Source organism: Oryctolagus cuniculus, chromosome 5 (genome assembly GCF_964237555.1).
Source record: "Oryctolagus cuniculus chromosome 5, mOryCun1.1, whole genome shotgun sequence".
NCBI lineage: Eukaryota > Metazoa > Chordata > Mammalia > Lagomorpha > Leporidae > Oryctolagus > Oryctolagus cuniculus.
The window spans coordinates 52748702-52768681 of record NC_091436.1 but is presented as its reverse complement, the minus strand read 5'-3'; the positions used below and the strand labels follow the sequence as shown (position 1 = coordinate 52768681).

Genomic DNA, 19980 nt, shown 5'->3' with positions numbered 1-19980 from the left:
TGTTCCATCCCCAGTTCATTCCACAAATACCCACTACAAGGGTTGGGCCAGGCCAAGGCCAGAAGCCTGGAAATCAATCTGAGTCTCTCTCGTAATGGAAGAGATATATGTACTTAAGTGAGCATCTGCTGTCTCCCAGGGTGTGCATTAGCAGGAAACTGAATCAAAAGCAGAGGTGAGAATGACAATATGGGATGTGGGCATCCTAAGTGGTGGCTTAATCTACCCTACTTCAAAGTCTGCCTCCATGTATCTTTATAAATTAATTTAGCTTTATTTACTTAAAAAGACAGAGACAGAGATATTTCATCTGCTAGGTCATTCTTCAAATGCCTTATAACAGTTGAGATGGAGCCAGGTCAAATTCAGAAGTTAGGAACACCATCCATTTCTCCCATGTTGACAGCAGGAACTCTAGTATCTGGGCAATCACTTGCTATCTTGCAGAATTGGAAGTAGATCTGAGACTAGAATTTAAACACTCTGATATGGGATGAGTGTCCTATGCAGCAGCTTAACTGCTATATAACAAGGTCCACCCCATCTGTGGTCCAACTCTTATGATATATTTATTTTTATCACTGTATTATTCTACTAATTTTTTTCGTTTTTTGGCCACAGTACATTTTTGGGGATGCAAATGAATCCATTTCTGTTACTCCTGGTTAATGATTTTTAATTGCATGTGCATGTAGGAGGAGACTTCCATTTAGGAGGCTGCAGAAAGCATGAGTCTTTATCCTAGCTTGATGGATTGAGGCCCCCTCTTCCTGCCCTAAACTACTGAAAATCATGGCTTTTTGGGGTAGCCATAATCATTGTTTTTAACTCTATCTCTTAGGTATCCTACCTAGAATATAACCCTTCTTATTCCTTCAAACTTCATGTTTCTGCTCTGCTCAGTTGGGATTCTACTTCTAGCAGGGTTTCTTTAGAACAAGACTCTTTCTCAAGAGCAGTTTTGTTGGAAATTTCTGAGATCTTAAAGTGTGCCTCCAGTCATTTCTAACCCTCCTGCAGTGAGACCTCATGGTCTACTTTTCACTGACCCACAACCTGGAGGAAATTCTGCAAGCTGCTCTCAGATCCACTTGCTTAATTTCTCACTCAAAGCAATGTCCTTTCTCTTAGGGATTTGTTGGAGATTCCTGTGTTTCCTTTTCAATTCCTGCTGCCACACAGGTGCTCCTCCAGGTGAGATCTGTGTCAGTCCTGCTACTCTAATCTGCACATCTTTTCGGGTTTTTCAGGATACCTTTGTATGTAGTTTTCCTGAAGAACCTTTCGCTAGCCTTTTGTGTCCATGATTCTAGTTTTTGTCTTTACAGAAGATTTTCTTTAAATGTTCATAAAGTTGCCTTCATTATACTCTTGCTCAGATCAGAAGTCCTCAGCTAACATTTTTTCACTGTAACTGGAGAGCTTTGATACTTTGCCCCAGCACTGTGCAACAGAAATATCACACTGGCTACATATATAATTTAAATTCCTCCAGTAGTCACATTTTAAAAAGAAAACAGATGAAGTAAATTGTGATAATACGTTCTATTTAATACAACATATTCAAAATATTATCACTTAAGTACATAATCAATATAACAATTACTGAGACGTTACATTTTTTATACCAAATCTAAATTCATTGTGTTTATTCTCCTTACAGAGCATTTTAATCAGGACCAGCTATATTTCAAGTACCCAATAGCCACATCAGGCTAGTAGCTATTGTACTGGCCACTATAGGTCTAGCTTTTTATTATGAATCCGAAGTAGTAATAAATTTCATTAAGAGTTAAATGTTAAAAGGAACAATACTAGTAACTGATTCTGATCTTTTTTAAAATAAAAAAGATTTATTTATTTATTTGTAAGGTAGAGTTACAGAAAGAGGCAAAGGCAGAGAGAAGCCTTCCATCCACTGCTTCACTCCCCAAATGGCCACAATGGCCAGGGATGGGCCAGACTGAAGCCAGGAGCCTGGAGCTTCGGGTCTTCCACATGGGTGCAGGGCCCCAAGCACTTGGGACATCCTCTACTGCTTTCCCAAGCCATAGCAGAAAGCAGGATTGGAAGTGCAGGCGGCAGCTTTACATGCTATGCCACAGTGCCGGTCCCAGAATCTATTCTTCAATATAATAAACATATACAAGATTATTATATTAAATAAAGTAGAACTTCATTTCCATTGGCTTATAGAACAGTGTGTAAATAATGGTTTTTACAGACCTTTTACAAATTCTTCTAACAGAAAAACCTTAGAGGAAAAAGCCTTACCAATATGATAAAAATGTCTTAGTAAATTTCATGCATTTCACAAATTGCCCACCAAAGGAAGAAAAATATAAACCCTGGGGTCAGTGCAACAGTATAGTGGGTTAAGCTGCTGCCTGCAGTGCCGGCATCCAATATGGGTGCTGGTTCGAGTCCAGACTACTCCACTGCCAATCTGGCTCCCTGTTGATGCACCTGGGAAAGCAGCAGAGAATGGCCTAAGTGCTTGGGCCCCTGCACCCACATGGGAGACCCAAATGAAGCTCCAGGCTCCTGGCTTCAGTCTGGCTCAGACCTGGTCATTGTGGCCACTTGGGGAGTGAAGCAGTGGATGGAAGACTTTTCTCTGCCTCTGCCTATTTCTATAAGTCTATCTTTCAAATAAATAAGTAAATCTCTAAATATATAATAAATAAATAAAAACTCTTAAAATCAGTTATCACTGTAAAATTTGAAGACTGATCCTTTAAAGCACAAATAAGCCTGTTCTAGAGAATTGTTTTTCAAAAAAGAAAAAAAAATAGCATCTATGGGATTTTATAATCTTTGAAAGAAAATAACTGTAAAAAAGAAAATAAATATTGCACTGTGAGCAATGTGTAGCTTATGCTAAAGACAACAGCCCAGAAACAGTTTAAATTCAGCCATTTAATCTTTAACACCTTTGTCTCTTTCCCAATACACTGACTTTCATTCTGTATTTGTTTATTTCTTTGTAATGTTGTCTAAGACATTCTTCTATTCCTTATATATTCTGTAAACTGGAAGCTAGGTCTAAAGGTTTAATTAAATTCACTTAAGCTATTTTGGCAAAAATACATAGGCGTGATGTATGTTTTATCAACAAGATTGTGATATATGTTTTATCAACAAGATTTTATCTTTTAAATCACAAATAACATGACCTGTTAATAAATGAGTAAAACCTGAGTTAATAAAGAGGCATAAATTTTATTTATTAATTTAGCAGACCAAAGGGCAAAGCAGAAATAATTATATTCTTTTTTTTTTTTTTTTTGATAGGCAGAGTTAGACAGTGAGAGAGAGAGACAGAGAGAAAGGTCTTCCTTCCGTTGGTTCACCCCCCAAATGGCCACTATGGCCTGCGCACTGCGGTCGGCAGGCACACTGTGCCAATCCGAAGCCAGGAGCCAGGTGCTTCCTCCTGGTCTCCCATGCAGGTGCAGAGCCCAAGGACTTGAGCCATCCTCCACTGTCTTCCCGGGCCACAGCAGAGAGCTGGACTGGAAGAGGAGCAACCGGGACAGAATCCGGCACCCCAACTAGGACTAGAACCTGGTGTGCCGGTGCCGCAGGTGGAGTATTAGCCTAGTGAGCCGTGGCACTGGCCAGAAATAATTATATTCTAAGTGGTTAACGAAAATAGGGCAAGGTGCATGTCTTTTTTTTTTTTTTTAAGATCTTATTTATTTATTTGACAGGTAGAATTACAGACAGTGAAAGAGACAGAGAGAATGGTCTTCCTTCCATTGGTTCACTCCCCAGATGGCCGCAATGGCCTGTGATATGCCGATCCAAAGCCAGCAGCCAGGTGCCCCTTCCTGGTCTCCCATGTGGGTGCAGGGGCCCAAGCACTTGGGCCATCCTCCACTGCCTTCCCAGGCCACAGCAGAGAGCTGTCACACAACTCCTTTAACAAAATTTTTGAAGGTCCAAGGATTTAAAAAAGAAGGCCCAATAAAACATCTGTATTTTGCATGTGGAGAAACTGAAGCCAAACAGAGTAAGTTGCTCCAAATTACAAATTGCAAAGGATTATAACTCAGACCATGATACCCTTTGTTATTCTGGCAATAATGGGAAAAATGGTGAGAAGCAGTCCACAAGTTCCAAATGAGATCACATTCTCAAATCTCAGAATTAAGCCAAGCTCTGTAAGCAAGATTCTGAACCCACCTCCATCATATCCTACACACATGTACGTACACAAACTGGAACTCATCATTATACACAGGCATGAGCATCCAGATACACATGCAGATGCATCCCAATGGGTGACGGTTCCTGTCCCGGCTGCTCCATTTTTGATCCAGCTCCCTGCTAATGTACCTGGGAAAGCAGCAGAAGATGGCCCAAGACCCAAATGGAGTTTCTGGCTCCTAACTTTGGCTTGACCCAGTCCTGGAAGCCATCTGGGAGTGAATCAGCGGATGGAAGATCTCTCTCTCTCTCTCTCTCTCTCTCCCTTTCTCTGTAACTCTGATTTCAAATAAATAAATAAATCTTAAAAAAAAAAAGGTGACTCCAAGTAGCAACTGTAATGAATTACTACTGTACAGAAAGCTGCTGATAAAGATATAAACATTACCTCACATCTACCATCTACTTATCATTTCTTCTATACTTTTTTTTTTTTTTTAACATTTATTTATTTGAAAAGCAGAGTTACAGAGAGGGAGAGACAGAGAGATCTTCCATCTGCCTGTTCACTCCCCAGATGGCCAAAACAGATGGAGTTGGTCTCCCACATGGGTAACAGGGGCCAAGCACTTGGGCCATCTTCTGCTGCTTTCCCAGACCATTAGCAAGGAGTTGGATCAGAAGTGGAGCACCAGGGTTACAAACAGGCACCCATATGGGATGCTGGCATTGCAGATGGCAGCTTTACCCACTATGTTACAATGCTGGCCCCCATACTTTTTTTTAAAAAGTGTGTGTACACAGCAGACTCATAGAATGACAATCACTTTAAGTAACACTCTGACCTCAGAATCAGTCCTAAAGGCTTCCTGGTCTGGCTGAAAAGCCTGTGAGAGCATTTCGGGCATGGAAAGCCAAGACACCATGGCAAAAAATGTTCTACACGAAGGATCTCTGTAAGTGAGACCTCAGCAGAAAAAAGTGGCTATCAAAGAAGGATGTACTTTTCTCTGAAGGGAGGAGAAAACTTCCACTTTGCTTATGGCCTTGTCTAAATACTGACGGAGTTTGTGGACTCAAAAGGCTTCCATAGCCTAGGCAGCTTAAGTCAAGAGCCTCGGGTGGTCACTGATGTCACACATAAGTGTGATAATTATTAAATTAACACAAGTCACTGTGCACTAACTCCCCATGGAGGACCTCTGTTTTCAATGAGTTGTATTACGAGAGTTAACTGCAAAACTAGTTCTGTGTGTGTGTGTGTGTGTGTGTGTGTGTATGTGTAAACTGTTGAAATCTTTACATAGCATAGAGTTGGTCTTCTGTGTACAAAGTTAATTGAAAATGAATCTTAATGGATAATAGGATTGGCAAGGGGAGAAGGAGAAGGAGGGATGGGAGTATGGGTGGGAGGGCAGTTATGGTAGGAAGAATAACTATATTCCTAAAGTTGTACTTATGAAATTTATATTCCTTAAAAATAATTTTTTTAAAAAAGTGTGTGTACAAAAAAGTAATCACTTTGCTGAAAAGAAAATGGAATTTGGAATGAAAGTTACAGAATAGAATTTAAATCTCAAGAATTATACCATTTAAATCAACATCTAAAATTTACCATCTCTATTTTCAAAGACTTTAAAATCAGTAAAACTTTGAAAAAATTCTAAGAATTACAGAATATCACTATTACAGTTTATTAAATTTAATACTTATGTTCCTATTAATAAGGGAATCTTTAAAGATTATATAATTCTCTTTTTCTCCTAAACTACCTGACTACACAAGCAGAATCATTCTTCACAGGGCCTTTTCTTCTGCGATGCTGTCAAGGGAAAACATAAATAAGGAAAATATTTCAACCCATTCCTTTTCTTCTCCTTCAAGACATCATTTCATTTAGTTTACTCATTTTATGAAGCATCTTCCTCTACTTTCACTTTTTCCTCTAATGTGGTTAACATTGTTCCCATTATCCAAAATCATAAGAAGCTAATGGACCCTATTCTAAATACAAGACTGTACATAAACAGAAAATACATTCAAAGGTCACATGTGATAAACTTCTGCCATTCCTCAAGATAAGAAATAATACTACTTATTCCAAGTCGGTGCTTTTAAAAGTCTGCTCGTTTGGCTTATGAAAGTCCTGTGAGATAACTACCTATTCACTTCAATGGATTTTTGTCCAACCACAGTGATGACTAATTTCACATCATTATTTTTCCCAAGGTGTTCTGCAGTCTAGACAAGAAAACATTCTTATTTTCAGTCTTCCATACCATCACACATACATTTATTCAATAAGTACTTCTTGAACACCAAATATCTGACAAACACTGAGCAGGGTCATAGCACATGCAGGTAAAGAGAACAAATATGGATTCCAGCCTAAGGCAGCTCATAAAGAAAATGGATTACATATATAACAACAGCATAATACTGTGCCAGACATTATTTTAAACATAGTTATAATTGAATTATCTTAAGCTTCATAATAATCCTGAGACATCCTTTTTGTCCAGATAAGGAAACTGAAGCACAGGTCAGGCAACTTCTGGAAAGTCATTACAAAGCCAGCTTCATATATAATTACAAATGGTAATAAGCCATATGAAAGAAACAAAACAAAAACAAAAAAAAAAAAAGAAAGAGAGAATTAGGCTGGGAGGCTATGGCTACCTTTGGGGGTGAGAGTTCTAGTTATTACCAGAACAGTAGCTCACGAAGTCTGTGAGACCTCAGAAAATCCTCAAGGTCAAAACTATTTTCATAATAATCAATCATTCCTTGTTTTTTTCATTGTGATGATATTTGCACTGAAGATGCAAAAGCAATGATGAATAAAATGCTGGCATTTTGTTTTATTTTAAGTCAATGCTGCAGCACCTAACTCACCATTAGTTACTCTACTCTTCATTGCTACACACTTGCATTAAAAAAAATCATTTAAGAATGTGCTTTACAAAGTAGTAAATATAAATACTATTTTGAAAATCTCAGTCCGGAAATACATGTCATTTTAATATTCAATGTTAGAACTGGAAAGTGTGCATAAAGCATTTATGTTGTGTTAAGGAAAAAGCACTTATGTAATTGCTTCAGTTGCAAGCTGTACTTTATTTTTTTAAACAGAACACCATTTTTACTTGAAAAAAGGATAAACTGTGGATATCTGCATTAAAATATTTGGTCTTCCATCCACTAGATCACTCCCCAAATGGCTGCAATGGCCGGACCTGGTCCTATCTGAAGTCAGGAGCTTCTTCTGGGTCTCCCATGTGAGTGAAGGGGCCCAAGCACTTGGGCCATCTTCTACTACTTCCCAGGTCATAGTACAGAGCTGGATTGGAAGTGGAGCAGCCAGGACTCAAACTGGCGCCTATGTGGGATGCTGGCACTGCAGGCGGTGGCTTTAATTGCTATGCCACAGTGCCGGCCCCATCTTCCTATATTTTAACTAATAAAACATACCACAACAGACTGAATACAAAAGCAGATGTGTGAACCCAGCAGCATTCCATTAAGTCATATATTAAAAAGACTTAAATCTCGGGGCCAGCGCTGTAGCATAGCAGGTAAAGCCGCAGCGTACAGTGCTGGCATCCCATATGGGCACTGGTTCGAGTCCTGGCTGCTCCACTTCTGATCCAGTTCTCTGCTGTGGCCTGGGAAAGCAGTAGAAGATGGCCCAAGTTCTTGGGCCCCTGTACCCACGTAGGAGACCCGGAAGAGGCTCCTGGCTTCGGATCAGCACAGCTCCAGCCGTTGAGGTCATCTGGGGAGTGAACCAGCAGATGGAAGACCTCTCTCTCTCTTTCTCTCTCTCTCTGTGTAACTCTGACTTTCAAATAAATAAATAAATCTTTAAAAAAAAAAAGACTTAAATATGAAACAATGCTATTTTTTGAAAATATATTTTAAATATTTTGCTTAACATGTAATGGACTTTTTTTGTAGTTATAAATGAATAAAGTTTTCTCAGTTTTAATGTCTAATCCAGTAAATGCCAGTGAATATAACCCACAATAAAAAAGTTTTATGTAGTTCTCAAGGTTTGTAAGAATAAACATGCTAGGCCAGCGCCGTGGCTCAATAGGTTAATCCTCCACCTTGCGGCGCTGGCACACTGGGTTCTAGTCCCGGTCGGGGTACCAGATTCTGTCCTGGTCGCCCCTCTTCCAGGCCAGCTCTCTGCTGTGGCCAGGGAGTGCAGTGGAGGATGGCCCAAGTACTTGGGCCCTGCACCCCATGGGAGACCAGGAGAAGTACCTGGCTCCTGCCTTCGGATCAGCACGGTGCACCGGCCACAGCGTGCCGGCCGCGGCGGCCATTGCAGGGTGAACCAATGGCAAAAGGAAGACCTTTCTCTCTTTCTCTCTGTCTCTCTCTCACTGTCCACTCTGCCTGTCCAAAAAAAAAAAAAAAAAAAAGAATAAACATGCCGGCCAGCGCCACAGCTCCATATGCTAATCCTCTGCCTGCGGCGCCGGCACCCCGGATTCTAGTCCCAGTTGGGGTGCCGGATTCTGTCCCGGTTGCCCTTCTTCCAGGCCAGCTCTCTGCTATGGCCTGGGAGTGCAGTGGAGGATGGCCCAAGTGCTTGGGCCCTGCACCCGCATGGGAGACCAGGAGAAGCACCTGGCTCCTGGCTTTGGGTCAGCATGGTGCATCAGCCACAGCAGCCATTGGAGGGTGAACCAATGGTAAAGGAAGACCTTTCTCTCTGTCTCTCTCACTGTCCACTCTTCCTGTCAAAAAAAAAAAAAAAAAAAAAAGAATAAACATGCTAGAAGCTAAAGTTTTAAGGGCTGCTGAGTCTTAAGTTTCTGAAAGGAGGCCTGTGAGGCTGAACCATACAGAACATAGAGAGAATATGAAGAAAGGGAGGTAAGGTAAGCTCTTGGGATGTCCAGAGGTCAGATGATGAGGAGATTGTCATGCATAACAAGGAGTTTGAATTTACTCAAAGTGCAATTGAGGAATTTTAAGCAGAATGGCATGATTACATTTATGTTTTTATAAAAGTTAGTTGTGTATGATACAAGAAACAACATGAATGAACTAGGGTTGGGGGATTTTAAACAAAGGAACAGGTAAATCTAAGATGGGTCTTTGCAGGTTCAAATACTTGGCTGTAATTCTCAAAATCAAGTTCCAAACAATAGAAAATGTTTCTATTTAATGTCAAAGAACTTAGCCGCTCTGTGATCACAGTTAGGTGATAAAGTTAGGTGGGACAGTAAGAGAATCAACCTACTCATTATTTTAGAAGTGTCACAAGTACATTAAAATCTATACTCAATATTCCTACACGTCTATAACAATGTTTTTATTAGTTTTCTTAAAATGGAAAATCATGAAATATTAGCTCACAAATCAAAGGTTTATGAATTATGTAACAACTGAATAAATAAACTTGCAGATTTAGTCATTCAATGTGGCAGGCATTGTTTCAGATCCCATCAATAAAGAATCAACAAAACAGCATCCCTGCTCTCATGAAGCTCATCTAACAGAGTAACTATTGGTAATCTGTGAAGATTCATGGCAGAATACTATAGGAGTTCAGAATAATTCGTCCATTCAAATAAGCATTTATTGAGTGTACACTGCACACCAAAATCTGGGAACAAAAAAGATAAATAAGACAATGATTCTTCCCTTGAGAAGCTCACTGTTCACTGGAAAGAGATAAAAATACATTTCCAATTATGATGCAAAGTGTGATAAACACTGTTATAAAGATGTGTGATTTATCAATTTAAAACAAGGTGAAGAGAGGTAATCAGATAGAAGTTCTCTGAATGTTGAGTGGAGATCTGCTAATCAATGAAGCAGGTAATGGGAAAGGTATGATATGAAAATTTGTAGCAGTTGAGATAGGGATATGAGGAAGTTGAAGGGTTAGTATTTAATATGTAAGTTCCAAATTTCCAATTTTAAAAAGGTGCCAGAATCCAATTCTATAATTCATATATTAGCCACTTGATATGTACAGAGTCAAAGGAATGAGTCTCAATATTCAATGTGGTTTGGAAGCACTGAGGAAAAAACAACTCCTTAGAAACCAAAATGGAATCACAAAGAGATAATGCTAGTCTCTAAATTAGTTTCACAAAGCATTTGGTTGTTTAGATTACTTATCTAAGTCCTGACCCATATAAAGTTTCATTCTAGAGATACATGTGGCAACCACTAATTTATAAGAATACTTCTAGGGGACAGTGTTGTGGCGTAGTAGGTAAAGCCGCCACCTACAGAGCCAGCATCCCACATAGGTGCCAATTTGAGCCCTGGCTGCTCCACTTCTGATCCAGCTCTCTGTTATGGCCTGGGAAAGCAGTGAAAGATGGCCTAAGTCCTTGGGCCCCTACCCCCGCTTCGGAGACCTGGAAGAAGCTCCTGGCTCCTGGCTTTGGATCAGCTCACTCAGCTCTGGCTGTTGCAGCCATTTGGGGAGTGAATCAGGGATGGAAGAATTTCTCTCTCTGCCTCTGTAATTCCGCCTTTCGAATAAATAAATATTTTTTTAAAAAGGGGGTACTTCTCAAAGTCTGTGAAAAAATGAAGTAAAAGATAAGTATATTTTTGTGTGAAAAAATTTTGAAATGCATACAAAGAGATATTTAAAATTTTCAATGGAAATGCAACAAAAGGATGGTCTGGAGTACATAAGAAACAATTAGGAGACTATATTAGGGATATACACACACACAAAAAAGAGTAAGGCCTTAAATATGCACAAGACCTCAAACTTATCTCATTAATAATCTTTCCCACCAGCCTGCTCCTACTCCTGGCTTCTTCAGTGAATGCACTGTATTAATTTGCTAGTGCAGAAACAGGAATTAATGCAAATTTGTTAATTAAAACAAGTTTTTTCTCTTAGGGTTTAAGATGCCATAAGTCTGACATCAAGGTGTGGTTGGTAGTGTTAATTCCTTCTAACTAACGCTGTCCCACGCCTCTCTCCTAGCTTTTGGTGGTTGTTCACCAACCCTGACTTTCAGACAAGTCACTCCAATCTGTTTCCACCTTCACAGAGCTTCTCCTCTGTCTCAGTGTGTCCTTCTCTGTTGTCAGGGCACACTCGCTGGATTTAGGCCTCACTTTAACCCACTATGATCTTATCTACTGTCATTAATTATATCTGCAAAGACCCTATATTTTATAAGTTCACAGTCTGAGGCTCTAGGCAGACATGAATTTTGGAGGAACACTATTTAACCCATTACAGGTATCAACCAACACATTTTCCATACAGAAACAAAGTGTTGTGCTTAACCTTTTCTCTCCCTTACCCTCTACTTCTACATGATGATCAAAGCCTGCAATTACTATTTCCTTAATGTTCAACTGATCTCCTTTTCTTCATCCCTATTGTGATTTTCATTTCTATAACATGCTTGACTATATAGCAAACTCTTCTGTTACAACACTGGATGAACCCAATTATTATTGTCATTACTGTGTCAGTACCTAAATGGTAAGTACTTCTGGAGAAAGTCACACAACAAGGCAGACTGGTTACACCATAAACTTATAACTCATTACGCCATAAATTTTTAATGCCAAGTAGGTCTGCAACATTGGATGGCAGTCCTACTTCTCTGGTCAACTGGCTCTCCCACTCTTTTCTAACTACTTCAAATCCTTTCCTGTCTCCTCCAGTCTTTACTCTCACCCAGTTTCAGCAGTTGGCCAGGGATCCTATTTTACAGAAAACAAAGAAAAGTCATCACAAAAAAACTCCCACAATCTCCCTCATCTGATCTTCATCTCTCCTGTCTCTAAGTATAGCAGCTTTCTTTCTTTCAATATAAGGGCATTTTCTCTACCTGTACTATGGATCCTACGTTTACTCAGAATCGTATTAATGTCAATTACTTCTCTTTTTCTGTAATAGTCAGCTTATCCCTTAAGATGCTTCTCACTGACTTTATAGCCACATTCACTCTTTCTGCCTGCTTTTTGCTTCACCTCATCTGTTCCTCGTAAATACATGTTTGTGCAAAGATTGATTTCTCTAGCTCTGTAGCCTTGGGAACCTTACTTAATAGCTATAAAATGAAAATAACCATACTAATAAGCCTATCTCACAGGACTATTGAAAGAATTAGATGAATTTACACAAAGAGTCTTCAAAAAGTTCATGAAAAATGTGTATTATGAGACAACTTTGTCTGGATTTCAAAAATTTTTTGCACAAAACTCAACTTGTGCTAATCTGTTTTAACAGGTTTGAATAGGATCCAGTCTGAGGCACTAAGAAGGCATAAGACACAAGTATGATGGCCGGTGCCGTGGCTCAATAGGCTAATCCTCCGCCTAGCGGCACCGGCACACTGGGTTCTAGTCCCGGTTGGGGCACTGGATTCTGTCCCGGTTGCCCCTCTTCCAGGCCAGCTCTCTGCTGTGGCCCGGGAGTGCAGTGGAGGATGGCCCAGGTGCTTGGGCCCTGCACCCCATGGGAGACCAGGAGAAGCACCTGGCTCCTGCCTTCAGATCAGCGCGGTGCACTGGCCGCAGCACGCTGGCTGCGGCGGCCATTGGAGGATGAACCAACGGCAAAGGAAGACCTTTCTCTCTGTCTCTCTCTCTCACTGTCCACTCTGCCTGTAAAAAAAAAAAAAAAAAAAAAAAAAAAAAAAAGACACAAGTATGAAAAGAATCCATATTACAGCAATATAAATTCTGCTAAAAAACTGAAGTACATGGGGCCGGTGCAGTGGGTTAAAGCCCCAGCCTGCAGCGCCAGCATCTCATATAGGCACCAGTTCGAGTCCCAGCTGCTCCTCTTCCAATCCAGCTCTCTGCTATGGCCTGGGAAAGCAGTAGAAGATGACTCAATTCCTTGGGCCCCTGCACCAGCATGGGAGACCTGGAAAAAGCTCCTGACTCCTGGCTTTAGATCAGCTCAGCTCTGGCCACTGCAGTCTTTTGGGGAGTGAACCAGTGGAATAGAAGAACTCTCTCTTTATGGCTCTACCTCTCTACCTCTCTCTGTAACTCTTTCAAATAAATAAAAAATACTTTAAAAAAAACTGAAGCACAATCAATCATCAAACTGGTAATGAAGCTTGGGAATCTTCAATACTTTATGAAAAGTTTATGAGAACAACGCCTCAAAGAAATCTTCAGTCTTCAAATGAAGAACTACTTTCAAGAAGGGACAAAGCTGAAGATGAAGCCCACTGTGACAGGCCATTCATAGAAAATCGTAAGGAAAAAAATAATCTTGTTGAAGTTCTAAGTTAAGGCTGATGATTAACAGCAGAAATAATAGCTAACACCACAGACATCTCAACTGGCTCAACTTACACAATTCTGACTGAAAAATTAAAGTGGAACAGGTGGCAAAGCTGTCACATCAAGAACAGCTGCATACAAAGAGTAAGCTTTCAATGGAAATTCAACAAGCAGTATCAAGTTCTTGAAGCATTTCTTTAAGTAACTGTAATAGAAGATGAAACATGACTTAATCAGTACAATCCTGAAGATAAAGCATCATCAAAGTACAGAGGTGGCTGTGGTCTAGTCAAAACAAAAGTGGACTGGTCAAGAACAAAGGTCATGGCAATAGCTTTTTGGGATGCTCACAGTTTTGTTTGTTGGCTTTCTGGAAGGCCAAAAACAGTAACATCTGCTTATTAGGAAAATTAACCAAAGTTTTAGCAGCAAAATGCCTGAAAAAGTTTCACCAGTCTTTTCCAATACCAACAGTGCTCCTGCTCATTCCTCTTATCAGAACAATCGCTATTTTGTGAGTTTTGATGAGAATTCATGAGACATCCACTTTTCAGTCTTAAGTTTGACTTCTCTTTGCTTCCTAATCTTAAAAATTCTTTAAAGGGGGGCAAGCGTTGTGGCATAGTGAGTTAAAGCCACTGCCTGCCATGTGGGCATCCCACATGGGCGCTGATTCAAGTCCCCACTGCTTCACTTCTGATCCAGCTCCCTGCTAAAGGACCGGGGGCCAGCACCATGGCTCACTTGGTTAAACCTCTGCCTGAGGCACCGGCATCCCATATGGGCACCGGGTTCTAGTCCTGGTTGCTCTCTGCTATGGCCCAGGAGGGCAGTGGAGGATGGTCCAAGTGCTTGGGACCCTGCACCCGCATGGGAGATCAGGAGGAAGCACCTGACTCCTGGCTTTGGATCAGTGCAGCACCAGCTGTAGTGGCCATTTGGGGGGTGCACCAACGGAAGGAAGACCTTTCTCTCTGTCTCTCTTTCTCACTGTCTATAACTCTACTGTCAAATAAATAAATAAATAAAGGACCTGGGAAAGCAGGTCCTGGGAAAGCAGTGCTTGGGCCACTGCACCTACATGGGAGACTTGAAGAAAGCTCCTGGCTCCTGGTTTCCAGTTAGCCCAGTTCTGGCTGTTGCAGGCATTGGGGGAGTGAACCAGAGGATAGAAGACCTTTCTCTCTGTCTCTCCCTCTTTCTATCTGTAACTCTGCTTCTCAGAAAAATAAATAAAATCTTAAAAACAAAATCTTTAAAGAGTATTCATTTTTCTTCAGTTAACAAGGCAAAAAAAAAAAAAAGGCTGTATTGACATGGTTAAATTCTCAAATCCTCAGTTCTTTGGAGATGGACTAAATGGCTAGTATCATCCTAAAGATGATGGCATTTATGTTGTTAAATAAAGCTTTTATTTTGTACTCCTGGCTTTTAATTTCATTTCCTCGAATTTTATGAAGTCCCTGTGTATGTAAAAGACTTAAAACAGAGCCTGGTCCACAGTAATCAATCAATAAGTTTACCATCACTGCTAATAACATCTCATATTCATCACATAGTTTGGCAGTCATCTGCACAAGACTGATTATCTTCCAGTTATCCTGAATTTCCTCATCCTTCCATTCCAATCTATCCCTAGATTTTGCTATTTTTTACATCTCATAACTCTCTTGTTCTGAACACATTCCTCTATCCCACTATCTTATTCCACACTATTATTGTATCACATGGATTATAATAACCTCCTAAAGAATCTTGTGCATTCTTTGTTATTCTGACAAATTTTCTCCCTATCATAGCCAAAGTGTACTATTTAAACCTCATATTTGACGTTATCATCTGGTTTAAAACACTTTTCATTGTTTGTACAAAGCCTAAAATCTAATGCATGGTCTATATAACCACACAGTTGCATTGCTGACTCGTTCGAAATTATCTTGAATTTCACTACTTTTGCTCTCTGCTCTCAAAACACCTATCAACTGTTCTTCAGTTCTTCCAACACTCCATGCTCTGGCATATCCCAAGTGCTCTCTGCTTCCCAGTCCCTTGAATGTAAGGTTGAATGATATTCCTATTTCTCATAGCCTAATTCCTACTTACCCTTTACATCTTAGCTCAGTGGTAACTTCCTTAGGGAAGCCTTCCTTCACACACCAGAGGAGGCTCTCATTACTCTGATGTATCTTTCATAGCACTAGTGGATGTTGTAATTTCTAATTTACATAATTGTTCCCCTGCCAAATTCGCTGAATAGAATTCAAGCTCCTATTACAGCAATGACCATGTCCTTTTTGCCTTCCATGGTATCCCATGTGTCCCATATACCATCTGACACATAACTAGTATTCAATTAAGTCTATACTGGATCAATACTAAATGTTAACATTGTTGCAAAACAGCCTGTTTAAAACACAGTATCCGATTTACAGCAGCACAAGGACATTATCACTGGGTCAAATCAATGTGGCTCTAGACCAAAGTTAAGTTCCCTACTGACAGTTGTAAAAAGTTAAAGCCTTTATAAAGATGCTAACCCAGTAACTGATGAGGAGAAGCAGAATTTGATAGAAGGTGTACTGCTTTGTTCCTATGTAAAAGGAATGAACAAGCAGAAAATTGTTCTTTAAGGCAGAGGAGAATTTTTTCTAAAGTACTGGTTCACAACCTTTGCTCTACTCTAATACACCTACTACTGTTACCACTACAGCTACCCCAATCAGTGCCTATGACTCCTGCAAGTTGATCACAACAGGAATTTTCAAGTAAGTGGGAAGAATGAGTCACAAATGAGGAACTCGAAATGGCCCTCAAAATATTCTCAAATATTCTAATACTCTTTGCCAGCCCTTTCCCATTGTAGTTAAACCTCTTCCCAAATACAACTTATGGCAAGAAGCAGACACATAGATGTCATTTTTACACCTGTCCCTAAGTACACGAAGCCAATGGATTCCAGAACCCTCACACGTGAATATCAAAATCCTCCATGCTTTCTTCTATTTATTGTAAATCACCTTGAGATTACTAATAATACCTACATAATGTAAATGCTATGTAGATATTTGTTATGCTGCATTCTTTAGGGAATAATAACAAGAACAAAATGTGTACATGCTCTATAAAAAAACGTGTTTTTTTTTTTAAATATTTTCAGTCTGTAGTTGGTTGAATCAGTGGATGTGGAACCCACAAATACAAAGGACCTGTTGTTTTTCATTTGAAAATGCCATCTATTTCTTTTTTACAATAAAACTGTTTTCCTTAAACATGGTACTAGATATGGTTTATTGATTGTGACAAATACATGCTAATAGGGGAAGCTGGTATAGGGTATAAGGGAGCTCTTTTTACTATTTCATAGTTTTCGTTCTGTAAACTTAAAACTACCCTCAAATAAAAAGTTTTTAAAAATTCCTGTTTCAATTAAAAAGAATAAATAGGGGCCAGTGCTGTGGCTCAGCAGGTTAAAGCCCTGGCCTGAGACACCGGCATCCCATGGCGGGTAGGAGGACCAGTTTGAGTCTTGGCTGCTCCTCTTCCAATCCAGCTCTCTGCTATGGCCTGGGAAAGCAGTAGAAGATGGCCCAAGTCCTCGTGCCCCTGCACCCACGTGGGAGACTTGGAAGAAGTTCCTGGTTCCTGGCTTCAGATCAGCTCAGCTCTGGCTGTTGTAGCCAACTGGGGAGTGAACTAGTGGATGGGAGATCTCTCTCTCTCTCTGTCTTTACCTCTCTCTGTAACTCTTTCAAATAAATAAAAATAAAGGAAGAAAGAAAAAAAATGTAGTGCTACCCAAAGACACAGGACTGGATAGAAATGGCAATCTAGAAGGATACTTAAGACTAATTTAGATACATTATACATCACCCACACTGGAGTTATTTGAGTCTTTATTATATATAAATATTTAAAAATATTAATCTCTAAAATCACTGAACTTGGAGTGTATTTATTGTATCAAACAACATGTGCACTCAAATATTATGTCTTAATATTTATTTCAAACAATATAATTCAATTGGCCTACTAAGAAATATGATAAGGCATGAAAGTATGGAAACCTTTTCTCAAATTTCAAGTTCTCAGGAGCCCATAAATTTACAGCAATCCCTAAAATTCTGCAGATGGTACAACCAGCAGATCTACTTTGAAAGGCACTGTTGACAAGGAACCTCTTTCTTCAGCAACATCCAACTGATTCCATGGAAACTGTAGAAGCTGCTAAATGTGAAAAAATTAACACCACAGGCAGAAAAATCTAATGTAACTGAAAAAAAAAACAACAAAAATCAAGGTATGCCTCTCCTTCTCCATTTTCTAAGATCTTTAAATCAGGAGTTTCAAACCTGCTGAAAAAATATGCTCACATTGCAATATGCTAGCACTTTATATTTTGAGAAATAATTGGCCAGGACATGGAGTCAGAATATGTAATTACAATTTCTAAAAAAAAAAAAAGCATAATTTATTACAACCCTGAATATTCATCTAAAGTATTTAAAAATGAAAAAAAAAAAATTTGACCACCACCTCCTACTTACAGAATGATCCTTTCTCCAAAATCAGATTTTGTATCTGTCTTAACAAACATTTTACTTTCCTTAGGTCGTTAAAAAATAAGTTAGATAATGTTTCATTTCTACAAAGCCATTTATCCCCTATAGATGCCTGGGGTTGCAAATTATACTAAAGTTTTTTTGTTTTTTGCTTTGGCAAAAGCTACTCTTGATTTTTGCTGCTTAAAGTTACTATTTCTAAAAACCATCAAATAAAATTTCATTACTTAAAAAAATAGCTATCTTCTAGAAAGTATCACTAATCAAGAAATCAAGAAACATTTTAATTTACCTACAATAAGACATGAGTGCTTGCATATCAGCATTTTCATTGCAATTTTTTCACAAAGGATGGAAGAAATCAGCAGTCCTCTCAGTGCAGAAGAGCCATAAAATCTTGGGTATGGAAGTCTACACCAATCAAAGATTAATTATACCACCTTTTTCATAGTTAACAAGAGAAAAGCAAAACAATACGGATCACTGAGCAAGGAGAGGATGCATATGTGACAGTCCTGTTAATCTGGATACAATGGGGTCTCATAAATTTATTTCAGCTAGTAGCAATGATGATTTCCTAGATAAGCTAATGTTCAAAGAGCTCTGCATATCATTCATTATCCCATTTTTATCTACTCTAAAATTTAAAGACATTCTCTCGTTTAAATTGCCGAGTTAGAATCCTTTATGCAACATTAATCTATCATAATTTCTAAATATTGTGATAACACCCCAATTTAATTTTCTGTACACTGTGGTAGCTTATTTTGTGTGTTTGGATTTGAGACTCAAGCAAATGATCATTCTTTACACACACTCAAAATAAATCCAGACTTTGGGAAACACAGTAAAGTAGAAATCCATTAACCTCAGTGTTAGAAGTCACCTGAATAACTGCAGGAAGCTCTGGAGGTATGTGCTTGTAATTTAAGGACCAACTATGAATGTGAACCCAGACAAAACGATACTATGTATACGGGTACACTCCACTAAATTTTTCTAAGACCTTGGATCAGATTCCCTTTAGATAGTTCATGCATGTCTCCGTGTGCAACCACACATGCCAGTCTGTAACATCTAAAATGAAAATAATCAGGACCGGGACTGTCTGGAAATATACTAACCTAGTCTGCAAAACCCCAGTGTCAAAACGTGGGCTAAGGTATCCTCATGACACAATGAGGTCTAACGTAACATGTACGAGGGACACCAGTATCACTAGTTCCTGTTCCCTCCTCAGTGAGATACTCGAAGGTGAATGACAGGACCCCGGGAGACCCACACGTAGGTCTACGTCCCTTTCTCTCCTCCGGTCTCAGCTCTCCCCCTCCTCCGCTCCTGCCCACGCACTCCCCCCATCGCATTCCAAGGCCAGGTGCCCCAATGGGCAGTTTTCTAGGGTCGTTTCGCTGGTGCGTTGATGGGATCTGACGCCACTGGCCCACCTGGGGTCGACTGCCACCCATGCCAGCGCCCACGGCTCACCTCGAGCTTGTGGTTGATTTGGGACACAGTCTGAGCTTTGTGGCAAAGCTGCGCAAAGCAGGAACTCAGGCTGGTCATCTTCTGTCGCCCCTCGTAAGTGATGTCCGCCTGGTCCGGATCGATCTCGCCCAGAAGCAGATCCACATCCACAAAGGCCTTGTCGAACTCCTTCTCCAGCACCTCCAACCACCGGAACATGGACACCCCGCCAGGGGAGACCCCCACGGCGCAGGAGGCGCCCCCGGGGCCCCCTCCGGCTCCTGCCGGGCACGGGCCGCCCGCCGACATGGCGCCGTCTAGGGCCTCCCTCGACTGCTGCTTAGCCTGGCCGCCCACTACACTCGAGGGGAACTGCTGGGACTGCGGGGACCCCCGCGCGCGCACGCACGCTCCGTCGGTCCCCTCCCTTCCCCTCGAGCCGATAACGCCGGCACTGCAGCCCCAGAGTGGCAGCACCAGTGAGGCTGAGGCGGCAGCGGTGGCACACGGAAGACTCGGACAGTCCCACCTCCCGGCCCGCCCCCGCTGCGCATGC

The 19980-nt window shown here is 40.4% G+C and overlaps 1 protein-coding gene across 2 annotated transcripts in view; it reads right to left on the bottom strand.

The window, feature by feature from the left end:
- GOPC (golgi associated PDZ and coiled-coil motif containing) overlaps positions 1-19980 on the bottom strand; it is a 47712-nt gene extending 27732 nt beyond the window's left edge. The window contains exon 1 of one of the 2 annotated variants that reach the window (XM_017344849.3): positions 19446-19980. In XM_017344849.3, coding sequence (XP_017200338.2) covers positions 19446-19733 — 288 coding nt within the window. In that variant the 5' untranslated portion in view covers positions 19734-19980. The remainder of the gene's footprint in view (positions 1-19445) is intronic. The other variant, XM_051854385.2, reaches the window with a different exon arrangement.